The sequence below is a fragment of the Eptesicus fuscus genome, chromosome 11 (genome assembly GCF_027574615.1).
Source record: "Eptesicus fuscus isolate TK198812 chromosome 11, DD_ASM_mEF_20220401, whole genome shotgun sequence".
Taxonomy (NCBI): Eukaryota; Metazoa; Chordata; class Mammalia; order Chiroptera; family Vespertilionidae; genus Eptesicus; species Eptesicus fuscus.
The window spans coordinates 866957-889293 of NC_072483.1; the positions used below are offsets into that span (position 1 = coordinate 866957).

A 22337-nucleotide genomic window follows, 5' to 3' on the forward strand; every position below is an offset into this window, starting at 1 on the left:
CACCCATGCCTAGGTGCACGAGGTCTCACCCGGATCCAGGGACACACGGTCTCACCCGGACCCAGGGACGCCTGGCCTCCCCCAGACCCAGGGGCACGTGGCCTCACCCGGGCCTAGGCGCACGAGGCCTCACCCGGATCCAGGGACACACGGTCTCACCCGGACCCAGGGACACATGGTCTCGCCCGGACCTAGGGGTGCGTGGCCTCTCTCAGACTCAGGGGCACGTGGCCTCACCTGAACCTAGGTGCACGAAGCCACCCGGACCCAGGGGCGCGTTACCTCTCTCAGACCCCTGGTCGCGTGGTCTCACCCGGATCCAGGGGCTCACGGCCTCACCCGTACTCGGGACCCAGCCTTACCCGGATCCAGGTGCCCACGGCCTCACCCGGACCCAGGGTTCAGATTCACCCGGACCCAGGGGCACATGGCCTCACCCGAACCCGGAATCCAGCTTCACCTGGACCCAGGGGCGTGTGGCCTCACCCAAACCCAGGGGCGTGAGGCCTCACCTAGACCCAGAGGCGTGTGACCACATCTGAGCCCAGAGGCTCGCAGGCTCGCCTGGACTCGGGTCTCAGCGGGGTTTCGTCTTCTTGATCCCAATTCCTGTTGGTCAATTCCCTCTCAGCAATTCCTTCGGTCATTTTCTCAGAGCTCCAGGGCGGCTGCCGCAGAACTCGTTGGGCGGCGGGCTCGGCAAGGCTCCGGTGTGCCCGGTGCCCGGCGGTGGGCTGGTCCGGTGTCGCTGCGTCGGCCCTTGGGTCTGCAACGATGGCCAGTCGCTGAGCGTGCGCACCTGGCCACTTCGGGGCATTGAGATTCTTGAAGGACTCGGAGGTCAGCAAGCACGGAGTCTCCCACCCCATGTCTCCCAGGGGCTCGTCTGTCCGTGCTCGGCAGCGAGTGGAGCCGTCCCCTCAGCCGGAGACCGCCGGGGGAACTGCGCCAAGCACGTTCCAGGCCACCATTGTGTCGCCTGAGCCATAGTTCTTAAAGTGTGGACTTTGGGTCACCGGCATCAGCATCATCCTGTGTACCCCTCTCTTTTATTCTAGTTGTAGAGCATCTGCTCAGCCAGCCCCCCGGTCTTTCTGGCTGGTGTCTGCTCTGCTCTCCCGTCGTAGTCTCAATATTGTTGTGGTAGGCAACGATCAGGCTGCCGCCCTATGTCTCCATCTTGGTCCTCCTTTGTACAGTTAAGTCTTGATTGTTGTTGGTGTCACTGGGAGGAATTGTCCTCCAGGCCAATTGGCCGTGAGGACCCTCTTTGTCCATATAGGAAGAGTTGCTGTGCAGGAGACATGTTTGTGGGCCGGGTCTTGATGCAGCAATGCCTTGGCGCTCACTGAGTCTGCCTCTAGAATGCCTCCCTTATGCAAGTGATTGAAATCTGGTGTCATCTCACACCAACCACTAGATGCCCTCGTTTCTGGGTCTCCAATGTAGTGTGGGTCAGCCACTACCTGAGGCACTCAGCAGGAAAAAGCTTCTGCTCAGCTTGGCTGGGGCGGAGCTACAGGGTGGAGCCTACAACCTTGGCTTCCTGTCAGCCCCGCCCTATGAGGCTCCTGTGTCTGTGTCCCTCTGTATTCCTTGCAAACACCTCTGAGAGAAACGCGCCCTGGAATTTCGCCCTCTGCCAAACAGTCCAGTCCCTCCCCTAATGAATCTGGACTCCCAGATTCTCGCCTGGAACTGGGTTTCAGTGCAGTTGGAACTGGGTCTCAGCGCAGTCTGGCGTCCCTGTCTCCTTCCCAGCAGGGCCACCCAGTGGCGCAGGCAAAAGTCCGTCCTCTGCGCACCTTCCAGTGCGCGCGTCTGGAGCCGCCGCTTCTCTGTGCCTCCGCCACCACAGCCCAAATTCATTCCCCCAGCGTGTGCTTGGCTTCCCAGGGTTTCGCCCGGAACTGGGGTTCAGTGCAGTCGGAACTGGGGTTCAGCACGGTCCTGAGCTTATGTCTCCTTCCCGCTAGGGCAGTTCAGTGGCGCAGGCAACAGTCCGTCCTTTGCGCCCCTTCCCGTGCGCGCCTCTGGAGCTCTGCCTTCTGCCGCTCCTCTGTGCCTGCGCCCCACATCCCAGATTCATTCCCCCAGCCTGCGCCTGGCTTCCCAGGGTTTCGCCCGGAACTGGCGCTCAGTGCAGTCGGAGCCGGCGCTTAGCGCACTCCGGAGCCTTTATCTCCTTCCAGCCAGTGAACACCGGCCAGGCCGTCAGCCGCCCCCTCCTCTCCGGCTCCATCCTCCCCGCAGGCGCGCGCGCTCGTGTCTCCGCCAGTTTCTCCATACCTCAGGCTTTTACGGCTCCCCCGATTGTCCCCGTGGCCCTCTCCTTCCCCCCAGCTGTGGGCATTTCAGTCCGCCAGCTCTCCTGTGGTTCTGGACGATGTCCGTTCTGACCTCTAGTTGTGCCTTTGAAATTGTTGTGCCCGGCTGCAGGTTAGGTGTTTCACCTATGCCGCCATCTTGGTTTCTCCAGGTCTTTAATTTCTTAAGTAAACTGAATCTTAATAGTAAAAGGCTAAATTTTGCTTATGCTTATTCAACTTTCTGTATTTGTCTGCAAAGCCATTGTCACCATGATAAAATGAATTACTAAGTATTGTTTCACAATGGCCTATGATTCTATTTGACTAAATGTTTTAAAACTTGATGTTTTACAAACTTCCCAAATTTTAAGTCAAATAGAGACCTTTTCTTGACCTTTAAGATTTTTTGAAAACTTTTAGATTTTAAAAAAAGGGTGGGGCGGGGGTGGGCATTTCAAAGAATCCTTTTCTCTTTCTCTTGCCTTATAAAAGAGAAATATTAAGCTAATGAGACTTATTTGGTATGTTAAATTACATGGGGAACATTGTTAAATAAATTATGCTAAACCTTTGGTTATATTTATGTAGGTATGTTATTAGTACAAATGTTCTAGAAATTATATAAAATTCTTAAAATTCTGACATGCCCTAACCCAGTGGTTCTCAACCTTCCTAATGCCGCGACCCTTTAATATAGTTCCTCATGTTGTGGTGACCCCCAACCATAAAATTATTCTTGTTGCTACTTCATAACTGTAATTTTGCTGCTGTTAATGAATCGTAATGTAAATATCTGTGTTTTCCAATTGTCTTAGGCTCTACAGCAGCAGTTCTCAACCTGTCGCAACCCACAGGTTGAGAACCGCTGCTGTAGAGCCTAAGACCATTGGAACTGCTGCTGTAGAGCCTAAGACCATCCCACAAAGTCTGGGTGGCATAGAAGTTTGATCTAATACAGAGAAACAAAAGCAAAGGGAAACCAACAATGGGAAGACAAAGAAATAACCCCCAAATAAAAGAAAATGAATCACCAGAAAAGGAATTAAATGGAGGCCAGCAACTTGTCAGATAAAGAATTCAAAGTAATGGTAATAACTCAAACAACTGAGTGAGAACTACAGGCAACTAAATGAGAATTATAATGAACTGAATGAGAAATACACCAACATGGATAAGAATCAAGAGGAAATGAAAAGTGACATAGCTGCGATAAAGAACACCAGTAGGCTACAAGAAGCTAAGGACCAAATCACTGAATTAGAAGACAAGATAGAAAACACCCATTCAGAGCAGCAATTGGAAAAAAAAACACAATTAAAAAGCAGGAGGAGCCCTAGCTGGTTTGGCTCAGTGGATAGAGCGTTGGCCTGTGGACTGAAGGGTCCCTGGTTCAAATATGGTCAAGGGTATCTGCCTGGGTTGTGGGCTTGATCCCCAGTGGGAGATGTGCAGGAGGCAGCTGATCAATCATTCTCTCTCATCATTGATGTTTCTGTCTCTCCCTCTCCCTCTCTATAATCAATAAAAGTATATTTCAAAAATTTTTTGAAAAGCAGGAGGAGTGTCTAGAGAAGCTTTCAGACAACAGGAAACATAACATTCACATTATAGGGGTACCAGAAGGAGAATAATTCAAGCAAGGAATAGAACACCTGCTTGAAGAAATAATTTCCCTAACAGGGTGAAGGAAAAAGTCACTCAAGTTCAGGAAGCACAGAGAGTCCCAATTAAGATGAAACCCCAAAGACCCACACCTCAGCACATCATAATTCAACTGGCAAATATTAAAGACAAAAAAGAGAATCCTAAAGGTTGCAAAAGAAAGACAGAAAGTTACTTATAAGGGAGCTCCCATCAGACTGTCAGCTGGTTTCTAAATAGAAACACTTCAGGCCAGAAGGGAGTGGCATGAAGTATACAAAGTAATGCAAAACAAAGGACTAACTTTAGACTACTCTATCTAGCAAGGCTATCATTCAAACTCAAAGGTGAAATAAAGAGCTTTGCAGACAGAAAAAAAAAAGGCTAAAAGAGTTTATTACCACAAACCAGCACTGCAAGAAATGCTAAAGGGACTGTTGTAAGAAGAAAAAAATAGAAAGAGAAGAACAATAATAAGAATGGCAACAAATAAGTATCTATCAATAATAACCTTAAAGATAAATGGCTTAAATGCTCCAATCAAAAGACATAGGGTAGCTGAATGAATAAGAAATATGACTGTCTACAAGAGACCCACATCATAACAAAGAACTCATAGAGAATGAAAGTGAAGGGATGGAACAAAAGTTCCAGGCAAATTGGAAAAAAAAAAAAAAAAAAGCTGGCCCTGACCGGTGTGGCTCAGTGGATAGAGCGTCGGCCTGCGGAGTGAAGGGTCCCGGGTTCGATTCCCGGTCAAGGGCATGTACCTTGGTTGCGGGCACATCCCCAGTAGGGGGCGTGCAGGAGGCAGCTGATGGATGTTTCTAACTCTCATCCATGTTTCTAACTCTCTATCCCTCTCTCTATCCCTCTCTCTTCCTCTCTGCAAAAAATCAATCAAAAAAAAAAAAAAAAATAAAAGCTGGTGTAGCAATACTCATATCTGACAAAATAGACATCTAAGTGAAGGCCATAGCAAGAGATAATGAAGGCCACTTCATAATACTAAAGGGATTGATACAACAAGAGGCCATAACTCTAGTAAACATGTACCCAATACAGGAGAATCCAAATATATAAAAAAACTTCTGGGGGAGAAACCAAGATGGCGGCAAAGGTAAACAACTAAACTTCCGCCTCGCACAACAATTTCAAAACTACAACGAAAAGACAAAACATCTACCACCCAGAACCATGGGAAAGCTGGCAGAATGGAAGTTTTACAACTAGGAAGGAAAGAGAAGGGAGCACAAACACTGAAAAGCTGAGGTACAGAGGCGTGTGAATCGGGCTGCTGGAGGGCGACTGGGCGCGTGGCTTTTTTCAACCCGAAGGGAGACAAGCTCCCGATCACTCTGAACTCCAGTTTCTGGGGACACGCCGGGGACCCAGATGCCTATGGCGAGAAGCTGGACTGTTGGCCATCGGTCGGAGAGTGAGAGTGACTTTTTTGCAGAGGTGCACCCAGCATTCATTGTTTACTGCGCTGGAACGCATGACGCAGGGACTTGGAAACACAGAAAGGCAGAGACGGCTGACAGCAGCCATGACGCCCTGAGACCCTGCCCTGCACATTCTACAAACCCACCCAGGGTCCACACAGCGGCTTTTGCATATAAATGGCCAGCCCTGTGGCAGCTTAACCAAATAAACCGCAGCTCCAGACAGACTGCTCCAAAACCGCCAAAGCCCAAGCAAAGAGGAGAAAACTGTAGTTCTTGCTGTAGCTCCTGCTGGGGGGCCTCAGACAGTAGCTGACCTGCACTCCATTGGAGATGCAAAACTAGTATATCTAGTGGTCTGTGTGAGACGACACCAGATTTCGACTACTCTCATAAGGGACACATTCAAGAGGCAGACTCAGTGAGCACCAAAGCCCTACTGGGACAAGTCCTGCCCCATAAACGTGTCTCCAGCACAGCAATTCTTCTGTTATAGACACAGCGGGTCCTCACAGCCAATTGGCCTGGAGGTCAATTCCTCCCAGTGATACCAACAACAATCAAGACTTAACTACAACAAGGCTGTACACACAGTCCACAAAGGGGTGCACCAAGAATGTCCACCTCAGGTAACTGGGGAGGCCGACCCACTGGCCCATACAGGACACCTAGCACACAAAGCTACCCTACCAACTCAGGGAAGCAGTGAAAATGAGGAGACAAGGAAACAGATCACAAACGAAAGAAATGGAGGAGAACAAATGACTGGACATAGAGTTCAAAACCACGGTTATAAGGTTTTTCTAGAATTTCCTGGAAAAGGCCGATAAATTTAACGAGACCCTTGAGGATACAAGCGAGACCCTCGAGGATATGAAAAAGGACCAACTAGAAATTAAACATACACTGACTGAAATAAAAAATATTATACAGAGACCCAACAGCAGACTAGAGAAATGCAAGAATCAAGTCAAAGGTTTGGAATACAAAGAGGCAAAGGACACTCCTCTGGAGAAGCAAGAAGAGAAGAGAATCCAGAAAGTTGAAGATAGTGTAAGAAGCCTCTGGGACAGTGATGGGCAACCTTTTGAGCTTGGTGTGTCAAACTTCGCCAAAAAACTGAGCATAACTCGGGTAGTGTGTCACTTTGAGGAAAAAACATTATTTCGCAAATGTTTCATCCTCGGCATGCGGCTGCGTGTCATCAGAAATGGCTACGCGTGTCAGTGCTGACACGCGTGTCAAAGGTTCGCCATCACTGCTCTGGGACAACTTCAAGCGTACCAACATCAGAATTATGGGGGTGCCAGAAGAAGAGAGAGAGCAAGACACTGAAAACCTATCTGAAGAAATAATGACAGAAAACTTCCCCCACCTGGTGAAAGAAATAGACTTACAAGTCCAGGAAGTGCACAGAACCCCAAAGAAAAGGAATCCAAAGAGGACCACACCAAGACACATCATGATTAAAATGCCAAGAGCAAAAGACAAAGAGAGAATCTTACAAGCAGCAAGAGAAACACAGTTAGTTACCTACAAGGGAGCACCCATATGATTGTCAGCTGATTTCTCAACAGAAACTATGCAGGCCAGACGGGAGTGGCAAGAAATATTCAAATTGATGAATAGCAAGAACCTACAACCAAGACTACTCTACCCAGCAAAGCTATCATTCAGAATTGAAGGGCAGATAAAGAGCTTCACAGATAAGAAAAAGCTAAAGGAGTCCATCACCACCAAACCAGAATTATATGAAATACTGAAAGGTATTCTTTAAAAAGAGGAAAAAGAAGAAAAAAGTAAAGATAAAAATTATGAACAACAAATACATATCTATCAACAAGTGAATCTAAAAGTCAAGTGAATTAAAAATCTGAGGAACAGAATAAACTGGTGAATATTATAGAATCAGGGGCATAGAGTGAGAGTGGATTGATAATTCTCAGGGGGAAAAGGGTGTCTGTGTGGGGGGTACTGGAAGAGACTGGACAAAAATCATACACCTATGGATGTGGACAGCAGGGGGGAGGTAAGGGCAGAGGGTGGGTGGGGAACCGGGTGGAGGGGAGCTATGGGGGTGGGGGGAAAGGAGAAACAACTGTAATAATCTGAACAATAAAGATTTATAAAAAAAAAAACCCAACAACAAAAAAAACCAAATGGTGGGAAAATTGGACAGATACATGCAAAAAAATGAAACTAGACCACCAACTTACACCATACACAAAAATAAACTCGAAATGGATAAAGGACTTAAATATAAGATGGGAAACCATAAAAATACTAGAGGAATCCACAGGCAGTGAAATCTCAGACATATGCTGAAGGAACTTCTTCACCGATACTGCTCCTAGGGCAATGGAAGCTCAAGAGAAAATAAACAAATGGGACTACATCAAAATAGAAAGTTTTTGCACAGCAAAAGAAACCATCAAGAAAACAACAAGAAAGCCCACTGCATGGGAGAACATATTTGCCAATGACATCACCAATAAGGGTTTAATCTCCAACATTTATAGGGAACTCATACAACTTAACAAAAGGAAGATAACCCAGTCAAAAAATGGGCAAAGGACCTTTTCGAAGGAGGACAGAAGGAAGGCCAAGAGACATATGAAAACATGCTCAAAGTCACTAATTATCTGAGATATGCAAATCAAAACAACAATGAGGTACCATCTCACACCTGTCAGAATGGCTATCATCAACAAATCAACAAATGACAAGTGCTGGAGAGGATGTGGAGAAAAAGGAACCCTCGTGCACTGCTGGTGGGAATGCAGACTGGTGCAGCCACTGTGGAGAACAGTATGGAGTTTCCTCAAAAAACTAAAAATGGAACTCCCATTTGACCCAGTGATCCCATTTCTAGGAATATATCCCAAGAAACTAGAAACACCCATCAGAAAGGATACATGCACCTCTATGTTCATAGCAGCACAATTTACCATAGCTAAGATTTGGAAACAGCCTAAGTGCCCATCAGCAGATGAGTGGATTAGAAAACTGGGGTACATCTACACAATGGAATACTACGCTGCTGTAAAAAAGAAGGAGTTCTTACCATCTGCAACAGCATGGATGGAACTGGAGAGCGTTATGCTAAGTGAAATAAGTCAGTCAGAGAAAGACACATACCACATGATCTCACTCATTTATAGAATATAATGAACAACATACACTGATGAACAGGGACCGATCCAGAGACAGAGAAGCATCGATCAGACTGTCGAACCTCAGAGGGAAGGTAAGGGAGGGTGGGGGGAAAGGAGGAGAGATCAATCAAAGGACTTGTATGCATGCATATAAGCCTAACCAATGGATACGAACACCAGGGGGGTGGGGGCACGAGTGGGAGGGGTTTGGGGGGTTAATGGAGGGATGAGGACACATATGTAATACCTTAATCAATAAAGAAATTTTAAAAAACTATGGTACATCTACACAATGGAATAGTACACTGCTGTAAAAAAGAAAGAATTCTTACCATTTGCAGCAGCATGGATGGACCTGGAGAGCATTATGCTAAGTGAAATAAGCCAGTCGGAGAAAGATAAATATCACATGATCTCACTCATTTGTGGAATATAATGAACAATATAAACTGATGGACAAAAATAGATCCAGAGATAGAGACACATCAAATAGACTGTCAAACCTCAGAGGGAAGGCAGGGGAGGGTGTGGGAGGTGGGTAAGAGATCAACCCAAGGACTTAGATGCATGCATATAAGCCTAACCAATGGAAACAGACACTTGGGGTGTGAGGGCATGTGCTGGGGGTGGGAGTAGGTGGGGAGAGGTCAATGGGGGGTAAAGGAGACATAGTAATACTTTCAACAATAAGGAATTTTTTTTAAATAAATCTTTATTGTTCAGATTGTTACAATTGTTTCTCCTTTTCCCCCCATATCTCCCCATCACCCGGTTCCCCCCCCCCCACCGTTGTCCTTATCCATAGGTGTATGATTATCCCATATCCCCCCACAGACACCCCTTTCCCCCTGAGAATTATCCATCCACTCCCATTCTATGCCTCTGATTCTATTATGTTCACCAGTTTATTCTGTTCCTCAGATTTTTAATTCACTTGATTTTTAGAATCACTTGTTGATAGATGTTTGTTGTTCATAATTTTTATCTTTACTTTTTTCTTCTTTTTCCTCTTTTTAAAGAATACCTTTCAGCATTTCATATAATACTGGTTTGGTGGTGATGAACTCCTTTAGCTTTTTCTTATCTGTGAAGCTCTTTATCTGCCCTTCAATGCTGAATGATAGCTTTGCTGGGTAGAGTAGTCTTGGTTGTAGGTTCTTGCTATTCATCACTTTGAATATTTCTTGCCATTCCCGTCTGGCCTGCATAGTTTCTGTTGAGAAATCAGCTGACAGTCGTATGGGTGCTCCCTTGTAGGTAATTAACTGTTTTTCTCTTGCTGCTTGTAAGATTCTCTCTTTGTCTTTTGCTCTTGGCATTTTAATTATGATGTGTCTTGGTGTGGTCCTCTTTGGATTCCTCTTGTTTGGGGTTCTGTGCGCTTCCTGAACTTGTAAGTCCATTTCTTTCACCAGGTGGGGGAAGTTTTCTGTCATTATTTCTTCAAATAGATTTTCAGTATCTTGCTCTCTCTCTTCTGGCACCCCAAAAATTCGGATATTGGTACGCTTAAAGCCATCCCGGAGGCTCCTTATGCTATCCTCACACTTTTGGATTCTTCTTTCTTTCTGCCTCTCTGGTTGGGTGTTTTCTTCTTCCTCATATTCCAGATCTTTGGTTTGACTCTTCGGGTGCGGTGGTCTACTCTGTATATTCTTTATTTCAGACAGTGTATGCATAATTTCTGACTGGTCCTTTTCCATTTTTTTAGTATTCTCATTTAGGTCCTTGAAGGTCTCTTCAAGTTTCTCAGCGGTTTTTAGAAGATTCTTGAGTAACCTTATAACTATGGTTCTGAACACTGTGTCGTCCATTAGTTTGCTTTCATCTATCTCTCCTACTTGTGACGTACTTCGATGTCTCCACATTTTGGCTGCCTCCCTGTGTTGATGGAGTGGCTTTGTGTGGTCGGTGACCTATAGGGGCCGGTAGCTCAGCTTCCCCAATCACCCTAGGTGGTCGCTCTTGGTACTCCCCCTTTGTGGGCTGAGTGGAAAGTCTTGGTGAAGTTAAAAGCCCTGATTGCTGTTGGTACACTGGGAGGAATTGACTCCAACCTCTGGTCCAATTGGTTGTGAGGGCCTGCTGTGTCTATAACGGAAGAATTGCTGTGCTGGAGACACAGTAGGGCTTTGGTGCTCACTGAGTTTGCCTCTTGAATGTGTCCCTTATGAGAGTGGTTGAAATCTGGTGTCGTCCACACCGACAGAAAAGTCACTCTCACTCTCCAACTGATGGCCGAGAGTCCCGTAGGCATCTGGGTCCCCCGCGTGTCCCCAGAAACTGGAGTTCAGAGTGGTTGGGATTGTTGGTATCACTGGCGGGGATTGATCTCCAAGCCAGTTGGCTGTGAGGATCAGCAGTGTCTCCGCTGGGAGAGCTTCTGTGCTCAGCTTGGATGGGGCGGAGTCTCAGGGTGGCGCAGACAAGCTTTGGTTTCCTGTCTGCTCCGCCCTAAGAGGGCCGGTTTCTCCGTGCCCGAATCAATGGCTGCGTGCCTCTGAGAGAAGGCAGCTTTCGAGCCTCTCCCGCTGCGTAACAGACCAGTTTCTCCCCAGCCGGGGCAGGATTTCAGGGCAGACAGGAGGTTTTGTTTTTCTCCCGAATGAGAAATCCAGTCACTGGGAGGGCTGTGCTCAGCTTGGATGGGGCAGAGTCTCAGGGTGGCGCAGACAAACTTGGTTTCCATCCGCACCGCCCTAAGAGGGCCGGTTCCTCCGTGCCCGAATTAATGGCTGCGCACCTCTGAGATAAGGCCGCTCTCAAGCCTCGTCCGCTGCAAAACAGCCCAGTTTCTCCCCGACCGCAGCTGGACCTCAGTGCAGTCGGGCGGCCCTGCTTTTCTCCCAAATGAGAAAGCTAGCCATGCAGCGTCTGCTGCCCTCCCTCTCCGCGCGCTGCGAGCAAGCCTGCCCTGTATTCAGCCGCCCGCCCTTTCCGCGCTCACGGATCTCCGCACCTCCACAGCTCCTGAGGCTCAGCGTCCCCCTCTCTGTTTTTCTCTAGTTGTAGGATTTCCACTCTGCCAGCTTTCCGGTGGTTCTGGACGGTGTGCGCTCTGTTTTCCAGTTGTAGTTTCAAAATTGTTGTGGTAGGCAACAGTTAGGTGTTTACCTTATGCCGCCATCTTGGTTTCTCTCCAACAATAAGGAATTTAAATAACCATCTTAAAAAAATAAAAATGCTGTGGTACATCTACATCTTGGAATACTATATAGCAATAAAAAAGAGGGCTGTCTTATCCTTTGAGACAGCATGGAGGGACCTGAAGAGCATTATGCTAAGTGAAATAAGCCAGTCAGAGAATGACAAATATCACATGATCTCACTCATATGTAGCACTTAATGAACAAAATAAACTGATGAACAAAATAGGTCCAGAGGCACAAAAACATAGAACATATTTAAAATCTCAGAGGGAAAGGTGAGGGAGGGTGGCTGGTGGGAAGTGACCAACCCATGGATGCAGTCAATGGGGTGGTGAAGGTTGGGGTGTATTAGGAGGAGTCGGTTGGGGAAGAGAGGACATATGTAATACTTCCAACAATAAAGACACATTAAAAAAATAAAAGACATGTTGGGTTCCTTTTTGTTAAAGGATAAAAAAAGAAAATAATTTTGTCCTCAAGTAAAACAACTGTTTCAAAATAAGAAAGGAAAAGACAGGACAGAACCTGAAAAGTATATGAAAATTGCCGAAGGCTTTTGGAAGTTGCAGAAGGTTCATGGAAAAGGGATCTTGAGAAAGGAATCTATATATATAAAAGGCTAATATGCAAATTATCCCCTTGTGGGTTTGACCGGGAGACTGGGAGTTCAATTACTCGCTATGATGTGTGCTGACCACCAGGGGGTGGTGCAGAACGAAGGAAGGCCCCAGCCAGCAGCTGGAAGACCCCATCTCTGGCCCTGATCACTGGCCAGACCTTGGGATCCTACCTGTGCACAAATTTTGTACACTGGGCTTCTAGTTTTATATATGGTCAAGCTGACTAAGATTGAAATGGATAACTAGGTCAATGGTATTATGTGTATGTATGTACTAGTATATGTAAACTTTCGCCAGACCTTTAACCATGTCCAGTTATAATTTTTTTATCATCAGACAATTTTTGTTTTACTCTGATGCTTTCACAAAAATGTTTCTACAAAGATGTTTCATCTTCAGAGAAATTCATGGAAAAGACTGACACTATAAAATACAGATTCCAATTAACATTTAAAAACATGAAACACTGGACTGGGTAAAGATTTACAGAACTTTAAGTAAAAACTGGATTTATAAATCTAATAAAAGATCAAGATCAAGAAGAATGAATAACATGGGGTTAAATAAACTGATAAGGATGACTATAATTTTTATGATTTTTATATGAAATATTGCTGGTTTTTGATCTTTGTTTTCCAGATATAAGAAACAAAGTTTAAAAAAAAAAAAAAAGAAACAAAGTTTTCTCATAAGCTACTTATATATGACTCCTACAGCAATTTGGTAAATTATAGCTCTGTAAACAGAATTGAATCAATTATTTTTTTCCTCCTATGTGATCCTTCCATAATTTAGAAATGGTTAGTATAATCTATACCTTTGCTTTTCCTTTTTCCTTACTTTAGTTCCTTCCTATCTCACAAATAATCTGAGAGGCTACACATCTAACCTAATAATAGACAAACATGCAAATTGACCGCACCTCCGCTATGCCCACAGCCAATCAGAGCGAACAAGATGGCGGTTAATTTGCATATACGGGCACTGAGCGGCCTGGGTCCCGTAAACATCCTCCGGACCCAGGCCGCTCAGAGCCTGTAGGCCCGCGCTTAGGTCCTGAGCGGTAGGGGTCCCAGAACGCCCCCTGGCCACTTTGAGCCTATAGGTGCAGGCGCCAAGGGGCTGGGGGCGGGGCGGGGTGGGAACATCCCGTGTCACCATAGTGCCCCCAGCTGCTTGGGAATGCTCCAGCACCAAGAGGCAGTTTGGGTCCACGCCCCCAGCCTGGCGCACACGATGGGGGCTGGCTGCTGGCCTCTGGGGTGTGTGGAGACCCCCGGTGGCCACCGCTGCATGCGGCCCAGGGGTCCCTGCATGCCCCCCAGCCTGGCGCCCATGGTCAGGGCTCATACAGGAGGCAACCAATCAAAGTGTCCCTCTCACATCGATGTTTCTCTCTGTCTCTCCCTCTCTCTTCCACACTCTCTAAAAATCAATGGGAACATACCCTCAGGTGAGGATTAAAAAAAAAAATGCATATCCTATGAAAGACACATCTTGAAAATGCCTAAAGAAAGTTGTCATTTTTTCTTGGTGAAGGGACTGGAGTCCGTGTTGATGAAAACACCTTGGTGGCCGTGGTGACTGGTAGTGGCTGCAGCAGCGGGGTGATGGGGCTGGTGCCTTCCCCTGATCAGCCCGGTTGCCTCCCACCAGGGTCAGATCAGCAGCACTGATCTTTTTCTACCTAGCCCAGAGCTCACGCACTTCGTGCACAGTAAAGAGTGAGGCGTTTATCATTATCAAATGCTGCACCAAAACAGACAACTTTCCCCCCCACATTTTTCCACTATAACAGACATCGGTTTTATGGGGAAGCTCTAAAAAGATGTCATTTTGGTTTTTAACACATACCAACAGTTATCAAAATCTGAAATAAAAATGCTGCCGTGGCTCAGGCCTTGGCCTGCTAATCTGCGTGCACAACTCTTCTGGCCCCCGCAGGCACGGAGGCACGCGGCGCTTCTTCCTTCTGGCCCTGGGTCCGAACTCAGGCCCCGTGTGGGGAGGCTGCGCACGGGCGGCCAGCAGCTGGCTGGGGGCCTAGTGCTAACAATGCGCGGGAGGTCGGCCTGTGAGCATGGATCCAACAGGGCCGAGCTGCATGATGGTCCCTTTCCATGGCTGCATACGAGGCTCTCCGTTTGCAGCATGAAATGAGTGTGTGTGTGTTTAAATTAGAGAATTGATCATCCACAGGCTTCCTGATAAGCTAGCCCGGGCTGAGTTTTAATAGCTGTGTAGCTACCCAAGATTACCTTGTCTTGTCATTATTATAGATCTGATTTTGTTTTTAGAACCATAAAGCTCAGGAGGGGTTCAGCATACCATCCTTAAATGTCTATACTACGAGCAAACTAGGAAAGGAAAAAAGAGGATGGAGAATTTCCAATGTCCTTTCAAATCAATCAAATCAAGTCAAGAAAATTTCACACACGTTTTCTGCTGCCATTAGAAACTGTGATTTTCAAACATGGATATTAATGAATATTTGTTCTGCTGAGGAGGCTTTGCCCTACTTTTTGCTGAGTATTTGCTTAAATAGAGGCCTTCTGACCCTTTTGTTCAGTGTGATTTTGTTTAGGTCAGTTTTAAAGGAGACTGTGTCAAGGGCACATGCCTTGGTCGCAGGTCCCCTGACCCTGGTGGGAGGTCCGTGCAGGAGGCAACCACTTCATGTGTCTCACATCGATGGTTCTGTCTCTCCCTCTCCCTTCCACTCTGTCTAAAAATAAATGGAGAAATATCCTCAGGTGAGGATTAACAACAACAAAAATTTAATAAATTAGTTTATAAATATTAATCTAGTCCTATTTGCCTAAATACTGTGAACTTATCTTTAAGACTAGAGGCCTGGTGCACGAAATTTGGGCACTGGTAGGGTCCCTAGGCCTGGCCAGTGATCAGGGCCAATCAGGTTACCCGCCTCCCCACCTCCTCGCCTCCTCCTTCCCTCGCTCCCTCAGCACCCCACCTCTGCCACTGGTCGCCGCCATGTTCTGCGCTGCCCCTGGTGGTCAGCGCATGTCATAGCAAGCGATCGATTGAACTCCCAGTCTCCTGGTCGAACTCCTGAGGGGACAATTTGCATATTAGCCTTTTATTATATAGGGTGATCTTTTATCAGAAGGGAGGAGACTGAAGGAATAAAATTGTGTTTCAGTGAAAAACTATGTATAGTTCATAGCACCTTCTCCTAGGTCAGTGATGGCGAACCTATGACACATGTGTCAGCACTGACACGTGTAGCCATTTTTGATGACACGCGGCCGCTGAGGCGGCCGCATGCCGAGGATGAAACATTTGCTGCTCCAGAGGATGAAACATTTGCGACTAGAGTCTTGGAGTTAGTTTTTTCCTCAAAGTGACACACTACCCGAGTTATGCTCAGTTTTTTGGCGAAGTTTGACACACCAAGCTCAAAAGGTTGCCCATCACTGTCCTAGGTGATCAGGTTTTAGTCCTGCTCATTGCCTTTGCATCTCTTTGTCAGTTGCAGATAACTGATGGAGATGCAAAATGCCTTGTCCAGTGGAGATGCAATGGGCTCCCCTGCCGTGGAAGGATTGATTGTGGCGCCTGCTTGCACATGGGCGGGATACTGCTGCCTGCCCAATAACCAGTCCTAAGTTTTAAATTCTTCCAGTTTCCATCTACACCTGGCCTCAACCCTACAAACGAACACTCTGATTTCCCCCTGCCTACCTGACGTGGCACCACTACGCCAAGGCCAGCCACCCAGGTCCCCGGCGAGTCTTCAGGCTGCTTGGCCCTCTCCCCGGACCCGAGGAGCCCTGTGGGTCAGCCTGTTCCTTGTCATAGCCAGAGCCTCCCCACGGCGCAGACACGTGATGAGCGAGTGCCCTGGCCAGGCCTGGGAAAGGCTCGGCTAACGTGCCCTCACCTGAGAGGCCGCCAAGGCTGTGCACGGCAGTACCAAGAGCATGGACGTCTAGCGTGGGGCTTTAAGAACCTCGCCACGCAGTGCCCTGCACAACTGGGAGATTTTCCTCTACCGACTTCTTGGAACTCACCGACTAGATACTTTCAGGGTTTAACTCCTGACTCATAGCTTTTATGTTAATATTTTCCTTTTTCATGTAGGCATCCCTCCTTTAAGCTGACTGGCCTCCAGGACCCTAAAACAACAGACAGTGGCCAGCACCTTCCAAAAGATGAAGCAGCACGAACAGCACCCCCGAGATCGCTCTCAGGCCCTGCTGAGCTCCGCAGGGGACAGGCTGGCTTCCGAGTTGTTCCAACAATTGATATTGTTGGGAACAACCACTCCGCACTGTCTTCTCGCCCTGTGCGTCTGAGAGCAGTGACGGGAGGGTCCCACCGTGGGGCGTTTCGGGAGATGGCTAATTGCGAAGGACTACCCGGTGCCTGAAGACTGGACCCACCACCACGTGCCTCACCGCGCCCCTTCACCTGCCTCTGAGAGGGCCAGGCCTCCTTCCACTTTGGGGCTGTTCCTCATGAATGAGCCTTTCCCCGTGCAGTCGCTAAATAAAAGCATCTTCTTCATTGTCCGCTGCACGGTTTTAGTTTACTGTATCTTATAGAACATTTCCACATACTATTGTGCCAGTTAGGTCTCATTATCACTTAAGACAATTCAGAACTTAAAAAGGAATGGAGAGATTTAAATAATTTGAAAGTCAAAATTTGTTTCTCACAGCTTTTGAAATTAAATGTGAAAAAAAACTGTTAGAACATCGTACAGGGCAAGTTATTGGGCAGCCTTGACTATAGAAGTGCATACAACAGCTAAGACACCAATAAAGCCTGATGCGTTTGACATTGATAGGTGAAAAGTCAGTAAACAGCCTATATAATAAAAAACTAATATGCAAATCAACTGAACAGCAGAAATACTGGTCTCTATGACATGCACTGACCACCAGGGGGCGGACGCTCAACGCAGGAGCTGCCCCCTGGTGGTCAGTGCACTCCCACAGGGTGCGCACCGCTCAGCGCAGCAGCAATCAGTTGGACATCCCCTGAGGGCTCCAGATTGTGAGAGGGTGCAGGCCGGGCTGAGGGAGCCCCCACCCCCGCCCTGAGTACACTAATTTTGTACACTGGGCCTCTAGTAAATAAATAAACAAAAGCCCAAAGGTGAATCTATTTCTGGAATGCTGGAGTAAAAGGTACGGTAGACTCTTTCCCCAAGAAAATAGTCATTTAAGTGGAGAAAATTATTTAAAAAAACAATAAGGTCTCTGGAAATTGTCCTAAAGGCGTACAGAGGGGAAGAAACATTCAGTGAAGAAAATCTACTAAATCTCAATAAGAAATATATAGCAACTGAGCCACAACGCATTCCTTCGCTGCCAGACTCATCGCACAGAAACCCTGTTCCAGGCATTCCGCTGGATGCAGCCCAGAGTGGAGGCCACCCCCCCAGACTCCACCTGTGAGGAGGAAGCGTCCAGCAGCTCTCACTGCGAATGCTGGGTCTGTCCTCAATCCTCCCCCCACCCCCCGACACACACACCTCAGCTTGCTGATAGGAGAAACCTCCTCAGTTGGAGGGTGATCCAAGGAGACCCACAGCCCCTTTTTGAGAAGTGCTGCTCTGGGATAAGTAGTTGTCCCCAAACCTAGATCCTGTGGATGGTCAGAGACTGTCCCAGGAGAGTCAGGCCGTGAGGACTAAGAAGCTGGCTCTGTCTAACAGGGTGCCCATAGTTCCATGGTACTAGTAGCAACAAGCAAAAGGCAGAGCAACCAGGAGTTTAACAGAAACAACCAGGGAAAGAGACAGCCAGAGAGAGGCTCCTGGGGTCACAGCCCGCCTCGTGCAGGAGGTCTTTGGAGAAGCACTAGGTCGCCCCCCCTCCCCGGGAGCAATCACAGGAGGGTGTGGGGCAGACTTGGGAGCCCTCCCAGCTGCATGAAGACCCAGTAGACAGGGCAGGAACTCCACTGGCTAAGGACTTATCACAACCTTTGACCAAACACGGGTTGGACAATAAGTTACCCTGATGCAGGGCAACACCTGGAAAGCTGGGCTTTCACATGAAGACACACACATGCTGGGAGTCCAGAGACAGTGTGCGTGCCCACGGCCGAACATCCTCAGGGTGGTCAGGAGTGGAAAATCTAAATCACTGGTCTCTGGCTGAACATAGGCACAAACAAACAAACACACAAACAACCAAAGAACTCCTCAAACTAATAGCAGCATCCAAGTCACAAACACATCCAATGGGAAAGGTTAAAAAGCCAAACTGACCAAGGAGGTTGAAGCACAATTTTTGACTAGTAAGTGACTTATGCTGACTCGGGGTGATCTTTTAGTTAGCCAAGACAAAAGGTTCAACCAAGACGAAATCTGAGGAGGGACACCAGAGGCTGCACAGAGTCAGAGCACAAGCCACTCAACAAGTAAACGACCAAGCAGATAACAACACCGACCCCTGGGGGACGGGGGAGATTAGTGTCCAGAGTTGCTACAGTATACTATCTGAAACATCCAGATTTCAACAAAAACAATTTGAGACAGAGACAAAGTGTGACCCGTGCACAGGTAAAAAGACGCCATACAAACTGCTTTGAAGGGGCCCAGATGTTGGACTTAGTAGACAAATACTTCAAAGCAGCCATTATAAATATTGTAGGAGAATTAAAGCAAGCCATACTTAAAGAATTAAGGAAGGATTTGATGACAATGTCTCATCAAATAGGAAATGTAAATAAGGAGATAGAAATTATAAAATGAACAAAACAAAAATACTGCCGATGAAAAGTACAATAACCTAAATGTAAAATTCCATGGGACTTTCAACAGTAGATTTGAGTCAACAGAAGAAAGAATCAGTGACCTTTAAGACACACCAATAGAAATAATGCAATCTAAAAATCACACAGAAAGAAAAAAATAATAATTAGAGCCTCAGAAGGGTATGAGACATCATTAAGTGCACCAACATATGCACCAATACACGTTCCCTCAGAAAACATCAAAATCATTAGAAGGAATGGCTAAAAATATCTTAAATTGGATGAAAAATAATCTATATATCTAAAAAGAATGAACTTAAAGTAGGATAAATACAAAGAGATCCACACCCAGACATATCATAGTCACAACATTGAAAGCCAAAGGATAAAGACAAAATCTTAAAAGTGGCAAAAGGAAACCATTTCATCACATAGTATAATGAAAGTTCATTGAAGTTTACTGCTAAAACCTCATATGAAACAATGGAGACCAGGAAGCAGCGGTGACATATTCAAAGTGATTACAGTAAGAAACTGTCAACCAAGAATGCTACATCCAGCAAAACTACATTTCAAAAAATAAACATTTCAAAATAAAGGGAAGCTGAGATAATTTATTGCTAGCATGCCTGACTTATACATCAAGAAATATTAAAAGCATTCTTCAGATTGAAAGCAAACGATATCAGATAGCAATTCAAATCCACATGAAAAACAGTGTTGGTAAAGATAGAAGTTTATAAAAGACAGTATAAATGCCCATTTCTTCTCCTTCTTACCCTTAACTAAGTTTAAAAAGTTAACCTAAGATCCTATCTAATAAAGAGGGAATATGCAAATTGACCATCACACCCTCACAAAGATGGAGGCGCCCATAGCCACAAGATGGCGGCACCCAGTCCCCTCAGCCCTGCTGGAGTCCCCCAGTCCTTTCAGTCCCACCGGCGGTGAGCAGGCAGGCCCCTCAGAGAGCAGAGAACCATGGGGAGCGGCCTAAGCCGTCAGTAGGACATCCCCTGAGGGCTCCCGGATTGGAGAGGGTGCAGGTTGGGCAGAGGGACCCACCCTCCCATGCACGAATTTTGTGCACTGGGCCTCTAGTGTATGTATAATTGTATTTTAGACTTTTCACTTATAAAAACATAATGTGTCGACATTTTTTCCCCAAAATATTATCTAACCTAATAATACCCAAACATGCAAATTGACCGCACCTTCGCTACACCCACAGCCAATCAGAGCGAACAAGATGGCGGTTAATTTGCATATGCGGGTGCTGAGCAGCCTGAGTCCTGTAAACGTCCTCTGGACCCAGGCTGCTCAGAGCCTGTAGGCCTGCGCTTAGGTCCTGAGTGGCCTGGGTCCCATAAACATCCTCCGGACCCAGGCGGGATCGCTTAGGTCCTGAGCCGCCGGGGACCCCAGAACGCCCCCTGGCCACTGGGAGCCTTGGTGGGTGGGAACATTCCCGCGTCGCCATAGCGACACGGGAATGGTCCCGCCCCCAAACACGTGCAGCAGTCTGGGGTCTGGGAAACATCCTTCAGACCCAAGCCTCTCAGATCCTGTAGGCCTGCGCTTAGGTCCTGAGCAGCCTGGGTCCCATAAACATCCTCCGGACTCAGGCGGATCGCTTAGGTCCTGAGCGGCAGGGGCCCCAGAACGGCCCCTGGCCACTGGGAGCCTTGGCGGGGCGGGAACATTCCCGTGTCGCTATGTTCCCGCCCCCAAACACGTGCAGCAGTCTGGGGTCTGGGAAACATCCTTCAGACCCAAGCCTCTCAGATACTGTAGGCCTGCGCTTAGGTCCTGAGCAGCCTGGGTCCCATAAACATCCTCGGGACCCAGGCCGATCAGAGCCTGTAGGCCTGCACTTAGGTCCTGAGGGGCAGGGTCCCAGAATGCCCCCTGGCCACTTGGAGCCTAAGGGTGCAGGCACCAAGGGGCTGGGTCCCGCAAACATCCTCAGGACCCAGGCCAGTCCGAGCCTGTAGGCCCCTTGCTTAGGTCCTGAGTGGCAGGGGTCCCAGAACGCCCCCTGGCCACTTTGAGCCTATAGGTGCAGGAGCCAAGGGGCTGGGGGCGGGGCGGGGTGGAAACATCCCCTGTCACCATAGTGCCCCCAGCCGCTTGGGAATGCTCCAGCACCAAGAGGCAGTTTGGGTCCATGCCCCCAGCCTGGCGCACATGATGGGGGGCTGGCTGCTGGCCTCTGGGGTGTGTGGAGACCCTTGGGGGCCACCACTGCGTGCGGCCCAGGGGTCCCTGCATGCCCCCCAGCTTGGCGCCCATGGTCAGGGCTCATACAGGAGGCAACCAATCAAAGTGTCCCTCTCACATTGATGTTTCTCTCTGTCTCTCCCTCCCTAAAGAAAGTTGTCATTGTTTCTTGGTGAAGGGACTGGAGTCCGTGTTGATGAAAACACCTTGGTGGCTGTGGTGACTGGTAGTGGCTGCAGCAGTGGGGTGATGGGGCTGGTGCCTTCCCCTGATCAGCCCGGTTGCCTCCCACAAAGGAGAGTGGGGAGCGGGCCTAAGCCATCAGTAGGATATCCCCTGAGGGCACCCAGTATGTGAGAGGGGGCAGGTTGGGGGGAGGGACCCCCCAATCCCAGTGCACGAATATCATGCACCGGGCCCCTAGTTTGATAATAACAGCACTAAGGAGTTAGGTGGGAATAAGTTGTTTTGGAGTAAGGCAATACCAGATGGTAACTCAAATCCACAAGAAGAAATAGAAAAAATGCTAAATTAAAAGGATAATATAACATACTTTATGAATATTTAATAGCTCACCTTTTCCTCATAGATTCTTTAAAAGACATGATTATGTAAAATAATGATTATGACAATGGATTTTTGGTTTTATAATAGATATGGTTGTAATACATATAACAATAATAAACATAAAAAAGGAAGGAGAAACAAGAGCAGAATATACCTTCTTCTCATGGGCAGATTAAACATTCTCCAGGATAGAGAATGGCCATTAAAACAAACCTCAATAAATCTAAGATGATTTGATATCAAACAAAGTAACTTCTTTAATGACCATGGAATGAAATTAAAAATCAATAATAGATAAACAAATACAGTAAAGTTGCAGGACACAAAATCAATATACAAAAATATGTTATGTTTCTATCTACTAACAAAATATCAGAAAGAGAAATGAAAAAAAATCCCATTTACAATTGCAACAAAAAGAATAAAACTCCTAGGAATGAAGTTAACAAAGGACATGAAGGGCATGCACACTGAGAACTGTAAGACATTGTTGGAATAA

At 47.1% G+C, this 22337-nt stretch overlaps 1 protein-coding gene and 1 non-coding gene across 2 annotated transcripts in view; both read left to right on the forward strand.

Annotated features, from left to right (window-relative positions):
• The window catches only part of WDR33 (WD repeat domain 33), a 141716-nt gene extending 124879 nt beyond the window's left edge, over window positions 1-16837 (forward strand). Inside the window, exon 22 of the mRNA XM_054723400.1 lies at window positions 16424-16837. Coding sequence (XP_054579375.1) covers window positions 16424-16443 — 20 coding nt within the window. The 3' untranslated portion in view covers window positions 16444-16837. The remainder of the gene's footprint in view (window positions 1-16423) is intronic.
• TRNAR-GCG (transfer RNA arginine (anticodon GCG)) lies at window positions 4636-4715 on the forward strand. The gene has a single exon. It is a non-coding gene; the product is annotated as a tRNA-Arg (tRNA).
• Window positions 16838-22337: the final 5500 nt, after the last annotated feature.